At 48.2% G+C, this 17,340-nt stretch overlaps 1 protein-coding gene across 1 annotated transcript in view; it reads right to left on the bottom strand.

Moving 5' to 3' along the window:
• Positions 1 to 17,340, bottom strand: part of CSMD2 (CUB and Sushi multiple domains 2) — a 615,632-nt gene that overhangs the window by 545,637 nt on the left and 52,655 nt on the right. The window contains exon 2 of the mRNA XM_062193240.1: positions 9,938 to 10,154. Within this exon, the coding sequence (XP_062049224.1) occupies positions 9,938 to 10,154 (217 nt within the window). The remainder of the gene's footprint in view (positions 1 to 9,937; positions 10,155 to 17,340) is intronic.

Genomic DNA, 17,340 nt, shown 5'->3' on the forward strand with positions numbered 1-17,340 from the left:
GTGTCATAAGTGAACAAATAGGTCTAGCATGATGGCTCGCACACAGCAGGCATTCTGTGTTCGTTTCTTCTGTCCCCTGTTCAGCACTCTCACTGGTCCCATCCTAAACAAAGCTTTTTTCTTCATCCCATTGGATCCCCCACCCCAACCAACCACCCCCTGCCCATTAGAGCACCCTCCAGAGGGACTCTGGGGAGAGGACCCTCCCAGGACACCCTACTGATATGCAAGGCACATTTTTTAATCCAACAGACAAATCTTTTGAGGGCCTCTGCTGTGACATTTATTTATAAGAAGACAATAAACCTGGCAAATATGTGGGGTTTTACAGCTTCCAAACAGATGTCCGATAGCAGTCGAGTGACATCTGGAACTCACTCCAGAGATCTCCAACTGCATCTACCTTGGGCTCGAGACAGAACGCTCATTGCCAGTAAGCACAGGGTGTGTGTGTGTGTGTGTGTGTGTGTCAATCTGTGGCACGGCCCCTCATTCGAGCCCAGATGGTGGCTGAGGGTGGCTTTGCAGTGCTTAACTGACGCAGTGGCCACCAGCTCCCTACAAGCCCTCCCCTAGAGAGGGAAGCCACTGATTACCAGCGACTCCACAGATTATGTCCGCTTGTGTCCTACTGAAAAACTTCATTCCACGTGCAACTGCAAAGCCATGGGGCTGAGTGCCAGCACGGAGAGGCAACCCTAATTGTGCACGAGCGGAGATGCGGGAATTGTTTCAATAATTCATCCAGCCAGGGCTGACACTGCATTCTCTGGAAGGTTCTTTGTTCTTCTCTCACTAATTTCCAAACTCCTACAGCCTCCCCGGCCTTAGGACGGGCTCCAACTCCCGTTTCCCACCCTGACCCATTATGAGAAGGCTCTGATCAGCTTCCATTGTAAATTTAATTTCGAGCAGCCAGACGCTGCCTTCTGGCACCCCGGGCTGCTGCTGCTGCGTGTGAATAGCTCCAGATGAAATGTGAGATGTTTTCGGGGAGACGGTTCGGTTCGGAGCTCCTGGTGGAGAAAGGGAGTGGCTGGGAGAGGCATGGTGTCTGCACACGGAACAAGCTGTGTGCAAGGTGCCTGCTGGCACCATCTCCTGAGCAAAGCCAGGTGCAGCTGTCGCAGCATCACCAAGAGGAGCAAACCGAGGCTCAGCTGGGCTGACTCACTTGCCCCCAGGTCACTGGCATAGCAAGAGGCTCAGACCCAAGTCTACGTGGTGCCAAAGGGCCGTAACTCAAGTCTGCCTCTGGGTCTCTCAGCCTCGGCACCACTGCCATTTGGGGCCAGGTAATTCTCTGTTGAGAGCAGCTGTCCTGTGCTTTGTAAGATGTTCAGCAACATCCCTGGCCTTGACCTGCTAGATGCTAGTAGCACGCTTTTTGCTGTGGCAATCAAAATGTCTCCAGAGGTTGCCAAGTGGCCTGAGAGGAAGCTGGGGTCAGGGTGGGGCAAACTGCCTTCGGTTGAGACCTAAAAAACATTTATTGAGTTGCTTCATCTTTTTGTTTAATGGTGTTTTTTCATTTTTCAACATGTATACAAGCAATCCTTTTGTGTCACAATCCAAAGTAGTTTATGTACCTAATTTGATTTAATCCTCACTGACCAATCTGGGTGGCATATCTTGATATACCTACTTTATAGATAAGGATACTAAGGGTAAGGGTCCAGGCAGTTTGCCAGTGCCACACAGTGAGGGAGGAGCTGGAACTCAGACTCACATCAATCACTCATAAGACTAGGGCATGTTTCGCTGCTGGGCTCTCCCTCAGCAAAAATGTGGTAGAAGGCATGGCTCCCAGGCTCAAGGAACCGGAATCTACCAGGAGGGAAGCTCACCGCCACAGCACAACCCAGGACAAGGTGGACAAAGGTGACTTTAAAGGGGGCTGGGGCCTTGGGCGGGAAGGGGACCCTTCAGCCTTTTGTTGGGACATATCCATAATACAAAAGGTCAGAGCATGGGGTGGAAGGAGAGAACAGGGAGCTGCATTCAAAAGGCAGCAATGCCATGCATTGCAAGACTTGTGCCCATCAAGCTTCAGACAATAAACACAGCAAGCCCCCAGGTGGGGCAAGTAGAGAGGGACCTGCTGTCGGCCCCTCTCCACGCTGTCTGCATTGGGAATGGGGTGGGGGAGAGGATTACCATGGGATCAGCAAGGCTATGACACATAATATGCATACACATTGCATGCATACACATGATACATAACATACGTACACATTATGTAAATACACGTGCTGCATTACTCACATACATATTACATGATGTCCATGATATAGTATGTGCACGTACCCAATATATGACATGCATGTGGACACATGATACATTGCATGCATGCACACTACACACAGACACATAACATAGCACATACACAATGGGCACCTCCTCAGCCCAATGCCTTCTTCAGCATCTTTCCACCACATCAGCCATTCCCCCAATCTAAAAAGCCCAATGGGTAGGCTGGGATGAAGTCAGGACAGGCAGCAAAGCCCCCAAGATAGGTCTAAGTTACTAAGCCCAAAGAACAGGAAAGGATGCCAGGATGCCAACCGTGTTTATGGATTGTTTAAGGATCTGCAGCAGGGGGCTCCCCTCCAAGACAACAGCCATGGAAGGCGGATCCCCCACACCCACTTCAAGGAGGCTCAGAGAAGCCAGGCCTTGTATGAGGTCGTGGCGTTCAATGCAGAGCCCAGTGAGCCGTAGATCCTGGTCTGCACCTGCAGCACCTCAGCACCCCAGGACAACCCTGCGTGCAGGGAGTCCCCTGCTCTATCAGATGAGTGGAGACCGGAATCCATTGCAGGCCCATCTGGTTTGCTTTCTGTTTCCAAGCCAGGTACTGCAGGGTCATCCCCCGCTCCTTTCTTTCTCTTGTTCCCACTGCAGAGTCCCTATAAATCCACCAACAGCTCTCAGGACAACTCCTTCCCAACAGCATCCAAATCCACATCACCTTCTCGGCTCATTGTTCCCATGCAGGCTACCACAGTCACCAGTCTGGCCCCTATCCCAGAGTATTTCCACATTGCAGCCAGATCGTGCCAAATCCTCTGCAGACAGAGTCGGTGCCAGGGCGCAGCAGGTAAGGCCACCACTTGCGACCCCAGCATCCCATATCACAGAGGCAGTTCAAGTCACAGCTGCTCTGCTTCAGACCCACCTTCCTGCTAATGCAACTGGGAAAGCAGCAGATGATAGCTTAAGTAGTTGGAACACTGCCACCCTGGGCTCCTGGCTTTGGTCTGGACTAGCTCCGGCCATTACAGCCATTTGAGGAGTGAACCAGTGGATAAAAATCTTTCTCCCTCTCCCTCTATCACTCTGCCTTTCAAATAAATAGATAAATCTTAAAAAAAAAAAAAAGGTGTCTACAGAGTACCTACTGTGAACATCATACTGAACAGTGGCTTCCCCCATCAGATCAGGACGTCCATACTCATCCTGTCCTTTCAGCACTACAATGGCACTTCTAGCCAATGCAATCAAGCAAGAAAAGAAATAAAAGGCATCCAGATTGGAGAGAAAGAAGCAAGATGTTTTGATTCACAGATAGCAACAAAACTATTTGAACTCAGCAAGGTCCCGCCTATAAGACCTATGTACGGATATCACTGTATTTCCATGAATTAGCAACAACCAGTCCAAAGATAAACACATAAAAAATTAAAAACCCAATTCGAATCACACGGGCAGGAGCAAGATTAAAAACGTTTGTGAGAGGAATTCCCAGTTCAAGACGCAGAGCCAAGATGCCGTGTTAAACACCCAGAAACTCTCAAGGAAGTTATCTGAGGTCCGAGAAGAGATGGAATACCTACATTGGTGGCTGGGAAAACGAGACAGCTGCCCATTTTCTACCAAAACTGAGGAAGTTTGCCAAGATGAAGAGCCAACCAGACCTGACTAGGAAAAAGGTTAGCCAGGCAGGATGTTGACAGAGAGGAACAGCTTAAAATGTGCTCTAAAGAAGGAAATTTTACCAGGAGTAGAACAAAAATCAGAAAGGACGCAAAGCAAACATGCATTTGTAGACAGAAAAAGAAGTGGCAGTAAAGAGGCTTAATAACAGAAAGCACTGGGGCCAGTGTTGTGGCACAGCAGGCTGAGCTGCCGACTGCAATACCAGAATCCCACATCTCCAAGCTCCTGCTCAAGTGCAGCTGCTCCGCTTCCCAAACACCTCCCTGATGATGTCTCGAAAGGCAGCAGATGGGGGCCAGTGCTGTGGTGTAGTGGATAAAGCCACCGGCTGCAGTGCCAGCTTCCCATATCGGCGCTGGTTTGAGTCCCAGCTGTTCCACTTCCCATCCACCTCCCTGATGATGTCTCAAAAGGCAGCAGATGACCCAAGTGCTTGGGTCCCTGCCACCAATATGGGAGTCCAGGATGGAGTTCCTGGCTCCTGGCTTCTGCCTAGCCCAGACCTCACTTGTGGCCATTTGGGAAGTGAACCCACACATGGAAGATTTCTCTCTCTCTGCCTCTCTCTGCCTCTCTCACTCCCTTTCTCTCCCTCTCTCTCTCTGTCACCCTGGCTTTCAAATGAATAAATAAATAAATCTTTAAAAGAAATAGAAAGCATTAAATACCAAAGAGGAGCAGACATACTAATTATCACCAAAAAAAGTGAGTGGACTAAACTCTCTTATTAAAGAATACAGACCACCAGGACTTAATAAAAAAACCAAGGGGATGCTTTCCTAAGAAATCCCCTTAAAACGATCACATAGATACAATCATGTAGATGTATCAAAAGTGAGGGACTAACAAAGACGGACCCAATAAATGCAGACCTAAAAGGAGAAGACAGTGGCAATATTGGTGCCAAATCAGAATTTAAGGGCCCCTAAAAATGTGGGAGATAAAAATAATTTATATTAGAAAAGCATAACATTCCTTTTGAAGATTTAATGTTCAAAAATGTTGAAGAATATTGCATGCTGAAGAATATTGCATGCTGAAGCATACAGCAACAAATACACAAAAGTAAAACAGAAATAAAAGGAGAACTAGCAAAAGCCACAGTGTAAATGTGAGACCAAAACACTCTTTCTTGAAAAATATCAATTAGGCAATGAATAAGAAATTAGAAAAAATTCACTTATATGAATAATGGGATTTTTTTTTACCCTTCAATGACAGAATATCTGTTCTTTTCAAATACTCATAGAACGTCTATAAAAATTGATCTCATGCAGAGGGAAAATGTCAACAAATTCTCCAAAGCAGAAATCATAATCTGATCATAATGCAATAAAATGGGATAATAATTTCTTAAGTACAAACAAATATTATTTGAAATTTTGAGGGAAAAGCCCTAGAGCCAAAGAAAGAACAAAACTGCAATTAGGAACTCTCTGTAAAATAACAACTACCCATCAAAATTTATGGGAAATGGTCAAAGTTGTACTTAGGGGAAAACGTCTCTTAATGTTTTTATTATCAAACAAGAAATAATGGAACTGATTCAATTCACAAAATCAGCAAAAGAGCAACATCAGCCTAAGGTAAGTGGGGAAAAAGAATGGATACAGATAAAAGCAGAAATCAATAGGTTAGATAACAGAGAAAGAATAAAATTGATAGCCCTCGCATTAGAACCTTAAAAAGACCAATAAAACAGGCAAACTTCTGGCAGGACTCATCGAGTAAAAAGAAAGAGAGCGCAAATGCACCAGGGCAGACGCCAGAAGTGGGACGTAGTGCCCCTACTGCGGGGGTTGGAAGATGGAGTGGGAAAGTTACAGAGTCCTAGGCTAACACACTTGAAAACCTCAAGAAAAGAGGTGATTTCCTAGACAAACACACAGAAGAAAACCTGGCAGCAGAGAAGAAGCACTTGGGACACCCACCTCCCACAACTGAGACGCCCACCTCCCATAACTGAGACACCCACCTCCCATAACTGAGACGCCCACCTCCCATAACTGAGACACCCATCCCCCATAACTGAGACACCCACCTCCCATAACTGAGACGCCCACCTCCCATAACTGAGACGCCCATCCCCCATAACTGAGACGCCCATCCCCCATAACTGAGACACCCATCCCCCATAACTGAGACGCCCACCTCCCATAACTGAGACACCCACCTCCCATAATTGAGACACCCACCTCCCATAACTGAGACACCCATCCCCCATAACTGAGACACCCATCCCCCATAACTGAGACGCCCACCTCCCATAACTGTCTCGATTTGAGTCCCTGCTCTGCTTCTGAATCCAGCTTCCTGCTAATTTGTACCCTGGGATGCAGTAATGGTGGCTCAAGGACTTGAGTCCCTGTGACTCACATGGGAGACACAGATTGAGTTTGGGCTCCTTGTTTGAGCCTGGCCAACCCCCAGCTGTTATGGGCATTTGAAGAAAACCTGTGTGTACTAACAACCTTGGAAGAACATGAAAACAATTCACAAAGACTCAAGGTCCCCACCAAACACACCCTTGGGGCCCCCCTTCCATACCCACTTCAATACCTCCGAGGACATCACGTTCCAGTGTCACCGGATGGCCTCTGGGGTCACTTCCCTTTCTAGTGTGAGCGAGCTCCTCTGGTTCCATGTGTGCTAAGAGGCATGAGATCCTTCCAGCCCTTCCCCGGGCTGAGGCTGCAGGCCCTTGGCTACTTGTGAAATGAGCAGACCAGGAAGACAGAGACGAGGAGCCCAAGCAGGGACACCCAACCGAAGGCACCACACCCAGTGCTGCCTCCTCCCACAGGGCTGGAGGCCAGACTGCTGTGCTGTAGCTGGGAACCCATCAGGTCCCTGTGTGCCTCCTGGGATGACTGGCAGCCGCCCTGGCCAGGACCGCTCACCAGCCCTCCAGGACCATGGAGCCCAGCCCTCCATGCCTTGGAACATGGGCTAGAGCAGCTCCCACTCTGGTGAGCCTTCTTCCCCTCAGAGTCCAAAAACACCAAGCATCAGACATACAGGCTTGACCACACCCTGTGGGTCCCAGCCTGGAGATCCAGCGAAGCCTGAAGAACGCCAGGGCACAGAATTGTAAAGCTGGCTGCCTGCGGCCACACCTCAGCCAAGCGCCTGGCTGGCCCCGCCCGACTTTTACTGGACATTCACCCAAAGTCTTTGCAGGTGCCCCATGGGTGTCACCTGAGCTCCAAAGTCTGAAGGCCAGGACCAGCTCCCCTGGAGCTCACCCAGTCTCACAGCTTTTGAGCACCACGTGGTCCCGGTATCCCAAGTCTACGTCTCCTGTCCTTGAACGCTAAACTCACATCCTCAGTGCATGTTCAGCAGTTCTGCCTGGGTATCCACGAGGCACCTCACACTGTAGACTGCCAAACTAAAGCCTTCACTTCCTCCCCACCCCCAACCACTCCTCTTGCAAAAGCAGCCCTCCCTGGGTATCCGCAGGGGATCAGTGCCAGGACCCCCCAGTGGGCACCAACCTCCACTGATGCTCAAGTCCCCCATATACAGTGGTGCAGCGTTTGCATGTAGCCTTCTCACGGGCAGCACGTCCCGAGGCCTGCAGACCCGTCCCTGGCTTCAGCTGTGTTTGTCGAAACAGAGCGGGGACGCCCCCTCTTCCAGCATCCACCACCCCACAGTGTCCTCTGCATTCACAACTTCCAGGGCCACTTCCCAGCCATCTCCTGCTCCCAGGACCAGCCAACACTTCTGTGTGTTTTTCCCTGTTGCCATCCAAACATGGGCTCCCACGTTGGCCAAGATTATTCCTCCGGGGAGAAGGCTGCTGTCCAGCACCTGGTCCATTTGCATCCTCAGGCCTCCAACACTTTCCTCTCTCTGGGCTTCTATTTCCACCCAACCACAAGGGTGGGAAGGGCCAGGCTGCTGCTTCTGCTCATTGGCTGAGAAGCATGAAGGTGCCCAGCACCTCTTGCACATGCAAAACCTGCACCTGGGGTCATGCCCTCTTCCAGGCCACCCAGGAGCCTACTCCAGGATGAGCCCCAGATGCCACAGGAGCCACCTTGGCCCTGGAGAAGCTGAGCCAGGCCATTGGATTGCCATGCCTTCAGTTCTGCCCTCACCAGCCCCCATCTCTGTGATTGTCTGGGAAGCCACTCCCCGGAAGATAAGGAGGTGAGATTCGTCAAGCAGATGGGCGACCACGTACCAACCCCAGCATCTCTCAGGAAAGCTCCCCTTCCAGCACGCCTAGGTGCTTCACCCCCAGAGCCTGGAGGCGCCTCAGCAGCTCCTGTACCCTGGCTTCTCCCCAGGCCTCCCTTTCCAGCCACTATGCAGCTTTGTAACCACCCCAGAGCCCTCTCCCAAGCCATGGACCAAATGGAAATACAGCTTTTTGCAGGAAAAAAAAATAGCAACCTACATACATCCTCCCATACCCTTTAAACCATCTCTGGATTACTTATCATACCTAATACAAGCGAAGAGCTATGCAAAAATAGTCAGTACCCTGTGTGGCTATTGTTTAGGGAACAATGATGGAAAACAGTGAGCACAGAGGCATTTTTTTTCTCCTGACATTTTTGCCACAGCTCCCATGGATTCAGAGGGCTGTGGGCCTCGGAGCCGTCCCCATGTCGGGAGACAGCTAGCTCTTGCTGCCACGCATGCTGGCCAAAAAGAATGGAATCATTCTAGCCCTTTTTCTGAGTCTCATACCTCATCCCCAATCCAGCAGCAAATCCTGTCCACGTCGGGTTTGGAAGAGGGCCCAGCCTGACCATTCCTCCCCATCACCTGCCCATCACAGCAGCCTCCGGCTGACCAGCTCCTGCCTCACCCCTGTCACTCTGTTCTCCCCGCAGCAGTCAAAGGTAGATCAAATAACGGGTCTCCCTGGCTCAAAACCCTCCAAAGGTTTCCTGGTTCCTTGGACACCAAGTCCTGACATGGCCTAGGGGCTGCAGCTTTCCCAGACTGCATTGCCTGCAGAGGACAAGTAGAGGGGAGAGAAAAGGGCTGAGAAAAGAGACACAGCCTGGGAACCCTGGGCTCCTATAAACATGGGGTGACCCTGCTCCAGGAACCGGGAAGCAGAGAGCACCAGTGCTTCTTAAACAAAGCCTTGAGGTTAAGCACCAGGCAGGGGATGCTCAGAGTGCACCCGATCTTCAGAAGCAATTAGCACTGGGACTCCCTGGAGCTTAGCCACACCATTAACCCTTTGGCTTCCTGAGGCACCCAGAAGCCTGGGTGGAGGGGACAGGGACAGGGACAGGGACAAGGCTTGTGTGACCAGACACAAGCCTCTGAGTCATCAAAACCCAAGGAGCTATGATATTGTGGCCTTCACTCTGGCCCCATAACCCAGAAAAGTGAAGCAAGCCTTCCTGTCTTCTTCCTCACATGTGAACACTCTCACTTGGGGGACACTCAGGGGTACAGGTTTGGGAGCATGAGAACTTCCCCAAACTCCAGATTCTACAGCCATGGTGAAAGGCCGCCCAAGTGCCAGGCAAATCCCAGCAGAGTAAGGGCAGTTTCAAATCCATGTTGCAAGGCATATGCGTTCCCATCACCACCATCCTTCAACCTCTGATCTGCTGGGTTCAAGGAGAAAAATGACTATGGCTGTGTGTGCAAAGACCGCCCCTTGACCAGATTGGCTGCCTTGACTATATAAGATGTTGTACCAACTGAAATAAATGAGTCTGCGGGCTGCTTGCCTCTGGCCTGTTTCACCCGACTCCTGGGGTCTGTGTGGTGACTCCGCGCCTCTTGCCCCCACCACACTCTTCAGAACAAATCCACCGCAACACACGAGCATTTCCATATGAAGGTTTTCCATCTAGTTCCCCCAAATGCCCTACTCATCAATCCTACTTATTAGATACTTATGCACATCAAAAGGAATGGGGAAATTAAAAGAAGGTGGTCTTCTTGGGGACCATAAACCTTCCTCCCAAGCAAGCTCCTCTTCTTGGGGCCCCGGGTGTGCACTAGGGAGAGGTACCTTGTCCGCAGGTTCTCCGGCTGGGGCGGGCCATCAAACACCGACAGAACATCGAAGTCCTCTTCCAGGGCAAAGGACTGGAACACGAGCTGGATCCTGTGCTGGGCCTGTGCGGTGATGGTCCATGTGCAGTTGGCATAGTTGGGGTAGCCATACGGGAATCCTGGGCTCTCCACTGTCCCATTGGGACCTTGCAGCTGGAATGTGCAGTTCTGGCCTGGGAGAGAGAAAGGGCGGACTTCAGTGCGGGACATGAGAACTCCTGGAAGCTTACAGAAGGACGGGAGCACCGTGTTAGGGACTCATTAACCCCTGTTCCACCTGCTCCCCTGGGGTCAGCCCTCCCAGAGGCTCAGTGACTGTGAACTCAAAGGCAACCCAAATCAGGCTGAACGTGGACTTCCCCTTTGTGGCATGAATGCCAGAATGAGCATTTCAAACTGCCTGCAGCCTCCTGCTTCCCGCCATGGTCCTTCCCTCCACTCTCCAAGCACAGAGGTCCCCATGTGTTCCTAGTTCCAAGCCCTCGCAGCTGGCCCCATGCTGTCTCCATCCTCCCACAGAGGAACCATCCCTTCCACGCTCCAGACTCCCTTACTAAGAACCAGCTCCCTACTCTACTCCCCCTCTGCCTCCAGCCTCTGCCCTGTCCTCTGCTTCACAGCCAAATGCGCTGCAAACACAAGCTGTCCACACGTTGTCTCCATCCCCTTACTTTCCAGGAGCTCTCCCACCATCAGCTCTGCCACGGGTCCTGCGGATCCACCTGCACAGGTCTGGGAAGGCCAACAAAGGGATGCGTTTGTCTTGGTGTTAACTGACCACCTGCCCACTGCCTTCGATGCTGAGGCTCCTACACCCCAGAAATGCCCCAGCCACAGCACCCCAGGCCTCACTGCACTCTGTCTCCCGGAGTAGGGGTAGGGGTGTGGAACCAGGCTCACAGGAGATTCTGGGAGACAGGTGTGTATGGAAGAGGGGAGGAGCCTGCAATGCGGCTGATGTCTGGGGACCACCCTCGGAGCAACCACACCCTCACACTCTCCTTCCTTCCCTTTGCTCTTCCTCTGTCTCCTCTTCTGGCTTGAGGTCAGTGTCTCCCCTCCTCTCCCTGTGTGCCCTGATGACCTGCAATGGCAAAGGCCAGGTCCAGCCTCCCCTTGGGACTCACAGGCTCCCGATGTCCTCCACCTACTGTGCCCCTTCCGCTGTTCCCTCTCTCCACCTCTGTGTCTGAGTAAGGCCCAGGTAGATGCTGACAAGGCACCTCTGTCACCCCCCCCCACACACACACACACACACACTCCAAGTTCTTCCTGGCCTTTGCAAACCCAATCTTCACACTTCAGCTAGGTGTATCCTTGCAAGACTGAAATCTGATCAGATCACCCCACCTCCCTTCTCCTTCAAACCCTCAATGGCTCCTCATTGACCTTCAATAAAGGGTGGGGGGAAGTAACATCTACAAGGGACTCTGCACTTTCCAGCCAAACCCTGCTCTCATCAGTCCTACACCTCAACGCCTCTCGGTTCTCTCTGCCTAAAACCCTTGTCCTTCCTGTCCCTCAGACCCACACCAGTCACCTCTCAGACTGGGCCAAGCCCTCTGCTATGCGCTGTTGCAACCCCAGACCTCTCGCGGGTAGCACTTAGTACAGAAGCAACTTGTGGAGTTCCTCACAGTTGTTTAAGGGGTGTCTTTTCACAGTGGTTATCTCCTGGAGCACAGAGACTACGGTGAGTCCCCCCGAGTTTAAACCCAAGCCCCAAGCTCTGTACCAGGCACAGGGCAAGTTCTTAATAATCTAGTTCCTGTATTTATCTGATCTTTGTTCAGACACGCTTCTGGCCACTTTGCCTATGTTGTTTGGTTTTATCCTCACAACAGCCCTGCTGACACCATCAATCTCATTTCTGTTTCATAGAAAAAGCATTAAGGTGAAGAGAAACTAAGGAACGAGGCCCAAGGCACCATCACTCAGAGGTGAAATTTAAACAGGCACAGTCCATTTTGGACCCATTCTCTTCCCCCACGATGCTGAGAAATGGACTCGACACTAATGTTTGAAAAAGCCACCGTAGGGATTAACTAACAAAAGACAGTTAAGCTCAGAAATGATTTTAATATTAAGAAATCTCTTAACAAAGTATCCCCTTAAAGGAAAAAAAAAGTTAAAATCTTTCGAATTGCTAAATAAGTATTTAATAAAATTAGCCATGCAATGCTGATTAAAATAAGCATTCAGAGCTAGAAAAAAAGAATATTCCCTAATCATAATAAAGCATAGATTTAGGACAATATCCAACATCGTCCTTTTGGCAAAAAAAACCTGATTAAGATTGAAACCAAGACAGAGAGGCCCCAGTCACCTCTGAGATTCCAAATCTTACTGCAAGGGTTGGACCCTATGACACAAGAAAAAAGAAGTGAGAAAGGAGGAAGCAAAAATATGATTTGCAGATGATATATTAATGTATCTAGTAAACCCAGGAGAATCCATTATAAAGCTATTAGCACTAATAAGAAATTTCAGCCAAGTAGTCAAACGTAAAATAATTTACAAAAACCAGTAACATTCCTGTGTGCCTATAACAGATAAAAACATAAAAGAAAAAAGTCTTGTTTACAGTCACTACAAAATGCACACAACACACAGAAGTAAACTGATTAAGAAATCTGCAGGCATTACATGAAGATGAATTTTACAGGGGGATTAAGAATTCTGAATAACTGGATAGACACAGCACCATCTTGAGCAGGAAGACTAACTACTGGAAGGTTAATTTATAATATTAACCTCTTGGAAAGTCATTGAAAAGTTAATTTATAAGTTTAATGCAATTCTGATCAAAAGCCCAATGAACCTGTTTGAAAGTTGGTAAAATGATACCTAAGTTGAACTGGAGAAATAGATTAGCTCAGACAATGCATTCAAAAGGAAAAAGCAGTGAAGTGAATAGTCTCCTCCTACGAGACACAAATGACACCCACGAAAATAGCGTGAGAGGGGCCTGGGAGTTGGCAGGTATTGCAATGGCCTTATTTCACTAAAAATTAAAACATACATAAGGGAACATTTTTTAAAAAATCAATGAGAGAAGAAAAAAGATTTTTGTAAGGTCAACTAATTAACTGTGTGGGAAAGAAATTAAGTTATCTTCTCAACTCACACCACAGGCTAAAATAAATTCCAAATGCAGTCAAGAGTTGAATGTTACAAAAATCAAGACATAAAACAATTAGAAAATATAGGTAAGCAAGTATCTATGACTTTGTGAATATAAAGCCTGCGGGAGATACTACAAGACTGATGGTTTTAAATAAAAATCATATGTACACCAAAATTAGAAACAAAATCAAAATGCATACAAAAATGTTACAAAAGTAATGGCTTCTGTATAGAAAGGGCTATTACTCCACACTGGCACAGGCGCCAGGTCTACTGGGTTCACATGCCTACAAACTTGCCTGGTGACACTATTGCATCATGTCACCCAACAATGCAGTCCTCTCAGACACTATGGTAAGGCGTGGGGCTCGGATCATAGACCAGCCTTAAGTGAACACATCCTGGGGGCAGTGTTGTGCTAAAGGGGTACACACAGATGTTCTGGAGCTATGTCTCAACGGCCACCTTCGTTCACGTTCTGGACAATCATAGACCCCAACATTATCACCATCCCCAGCTCCCCAGATTCTGGCCTCTGCCATCCAGTACTGTGATTCACAATCTGGTCATGAACAGTACCTCTCACTCTACAGAGAGAAGTGAAAGGGTCTCAGAAGAGAGCCCCAGGGAAGATTTCTCACTAAACAGGAAAGTGAGAGAGTAGGGAGCAGGCGGCCAGGCCCAGTGGTGGGAGGAGACCCAGAAAGCAGTGCACACAAGAGAAGGTGACACAAGAGAGAGCCTCAGATGGGGGTCGTAGATGAGGTCACTCGGTGTGGTGTCTACCTGGTCTCTCTCTAAGCAAGAAGGTGGAGAACAAGAGCTTTGTCCTGGCCTGGCCACGTCCCCAGTGTCTAGAATTCAATAAGTATTTGCTGAGCGGACACATCAATTTGAGCATGGGCAGGTGGGGAGGGGGCAAGGGAGATGCAGGCTTGGCCGGTGAGAAGGTGGAAGGCCACTGTGGTTTGCACAGTAATAACGCACATCTGACACATTGTAGACAACATAGAAAAGACAGGCAAGATTTAGAGAGAGGATGCTGTGTTCATCTCCCTTTGCTTCTAGAGGAAACGGCTGTTAATACTTTCATTTATTTTTTCTTGATTTTTCCATATGCATTTCCCACTGTAGAGATAATAACACACCCTGTATAAATTTTGTGTGTGCTCTTTTCTCAGTAAGCTGTGCTTCAGTCCTAAATTGCAAAAGGCAACACGCACTTGTAATATCCACAGATATGCATGTGCGCAAGGCAAGCAGAAAGATTTATTCCGGCTCCCTCCCCTTCCCCCAGTGCAAAGTTATGGAAGGTGACAGACAGGCCCGCAGCCCTTCCCTGCCTTCTCCTTGCTCGTGCAAACATACGGACACATTCAGGGAGGATTTGTATTGCTTTGTTTTAAAAATGAGATCGCAGTTGAGCTCATTTCTCTGCAACTTGCTTTCTCCCTTAACAATCCATTAGGGACACCTTCCGGGTCAGCAGATACAGATCTAACTTATTTTTTACATAAATGTACAATATTCCACAGCATGGATATGTCTCCACTTACTCAACCACCCCCTGTTGGTAGCCGTTCGGGTCATTTCTCTTGGTTTTCTTTTGTAACAATTCAGTAAACATTAGCTATACCATGAGCTTTCCCCAGCATATCGAATTTGCTCATAAACAGCATTTTAAGTGGAAGCCCAACATTCCAATATACAGCTACACTGGAATTGCCTCAGCTATTCTCCCGTTGTTAAATATTTAAATTTCTTTCTAGATCTTTCTCCATCCAGTTATAAATAAGACCTGGCTCCTCAGTAAGGGCTGAGGGCAGGATGTGGTGGGTGCAGTAGAAAAAGCATTTCCATGGCTAGACTCCCAGGAGAAGTGCTCTCTTCTGCAGTAGAGCATGGCTTCCAGCTCTGGCTCCTGGGAGGTATGGTGCACATCAGGGTGGCTGACCCCTGCAGCAGGCACTGTCGGGATGACTAGGAAGGGTTAGAGGCCCGACTAGTTCGGAATGCCCCTGAAATTGGATGGATGGCAGTAAGGTGAGGAAGTTGTAGCCCAGAGCAGCCACTCCAGGCTGAAACATTAATGGAGTAGGAGCCCACGCCCAGATGGCTAAGTTTCCTCTCAAGCCCACGAAATGTGAATTTCTTCCAAGACAAAGGCTACCTATTCTTCACTTCTCTGGACCAACATTCTGCCTTGTACATAAAAACACTGCTACTGGCTTTCATCCCCCACAGCACCTTGATTTTTGTCCCAGGAGCCAGGATGGTCCTTCCCACACTCTTGCCTTGGTCCCTGGTCAGTGAAGCTACCCAACAAGGCCAAGGCTCAAGAGCAATCTCAGAGAACCTGACCTTTCAGTTGCTATTCACTCACTGTCTGGGAGACTTCCCTGTAAAAACGACCCCCAAAAGTGCAGGTTGTGGGTCAAAGGGTACACACATCTCTGAGGTTTTGGCTCTGCATGGCCAAAGTGCTTTCTTGAATACATGCACCAATTTCATTCTCAACAGCCAGTCTGGGAATGCCCATCTTAAAGTATCTCTGCAACGTTGTGTATCACCTTAATGGGAAGTTTGTGCCTGCTTCACAGGTGCAAAAAGTGCTATTGTGTCTTAATTAGCATTTCTCTATCACAGAGTCAACATCTTTTCAACTTTTTCTACAAGTTTAGTTTCTCCTTTTGGGAACTATCCAGTAAAATCTTTGGCTGGGTTCTCATTGTAGCATATGCTTTTTTTCAAAGATTGACATATCTTTATATTATATGTGCAACCATATACAATATCTAAGCCCTCCTTGTATCATATGTGTTACATGTATGGTTTGTGGTCATTCTGGCCTTTTACTTGTATTGTGTTTGACATATGGAAGTTTCTAAATTTCATGCATTTAACTCTTTAAGTATTGCTAATTTTTTGTCAATTTTTACTCATTATGGAATCAGGCTTTCTGTTTTTAGATTTCTTAGAGAGATTCACATGTTTGGATTTTATAGGCAGTCACATTTCTCTTTTTCTTGGTAATATTTGTCTTGTATTTACCTAGAGAAAGGCTTCTTTCAACTAAAGGTCAGTTGCCCTCCTATCTTGTTCAACATGAAATCCAAAGTCCTCAATGAGGCCCAAAGCCCTACATGAGAAGGCATGCCACTGCCCCTCATCCGCCTGCCCCGCCTCTCACCCAAAATCCTTGTGCTCTGGCCACTCTGCATCCCAGATGTCCCCTCAGACCTTGCACGCTGACCTGGGGACCTCTGAACTTACCTGTCCTTCAACACCTGTGTGACCCAATCCTCCACTTCTTCAGGTGTCGAGGCAAGTATCAACCTCAGAGGACCCCCTAAATACAAGTCAAGTTTCCCTCCTCTCAACCCAGGGGCTCCAAGTGCCTGCTTTCACTCCACAGCACTAGCACCTCTGACCTACATTTTCTTCTTGTCTGCCTTCTGTGCCCCTCCCCCAGGAGAATGCAGTCTCCATGAGAGCAGAGCCCAGCTCAAGGCCTGGACCTGGCACATGGCAGATAGTCCCTGAATCGTGGCTGGTTGCGTGAATGCATGCATGCATGAATGAATATTAGATGCCCACTCTGCTGTCTGTGCATGGATTGCTCCTCCATCCAGCTAACACCAGGCACTTTAAGACTCATTACCTCCTCCAGAAAGTCTTATCAGAATTCTCAAGACAACATCAAGTATTCTTCCATTGCTGGTTCATCATTCACTATGAATATCATTGCCTTCACCAGTGGTGATAATGATATGTTTATGTGGCTGCTTCTACCAGCAGATTCCTTGAGATTTTATTCACATTTCTTCTCCAGCAACTCAGTCCTTGCCCACTGTTGACACTCTGACACTCTGTATGTATTTTTTGAAGGCATGGTTGAGTGAAACATATTAATCTTTTTACAACATCCAGACAACACTCACTAACTTCATTGCTCTGTGTATTTATGGATTACTCTGGAAGTGGCTTAATTAGTAAAAAGATTAAAAGCATGGGTTTTAGAAGCAAAAGGCTTGCGTTCGAATTTCAGATTTCCCATTTAATACCTTGTGGTCTATTTGCTGAAACTCTTTAAACTTGAGTTTCAACATTTTCAAAATTTACACTGCTTCTGAGATAGCTGTATGGTGAATGTGATAACATCTGCTAAATTACTAAATGCTAGGACAGTACCTGGCACACCATAAATGATCAATAAATACCAGCTAATCTTTC

The sequence above is a fragment of the Lepus europaeus genome, chromosome 5 (genome assembly GCF_033115175.1).
Source record: "Lepus europaeus isolate LE1 chromosome 5, mLepTim1.pri, whole genome shotgun sequence".
NCBI lineage: Eukaryota > Metazoa > Chordata > Mammalia > Lagomorpha > Leporidae > Lepus > Lepus europaeus.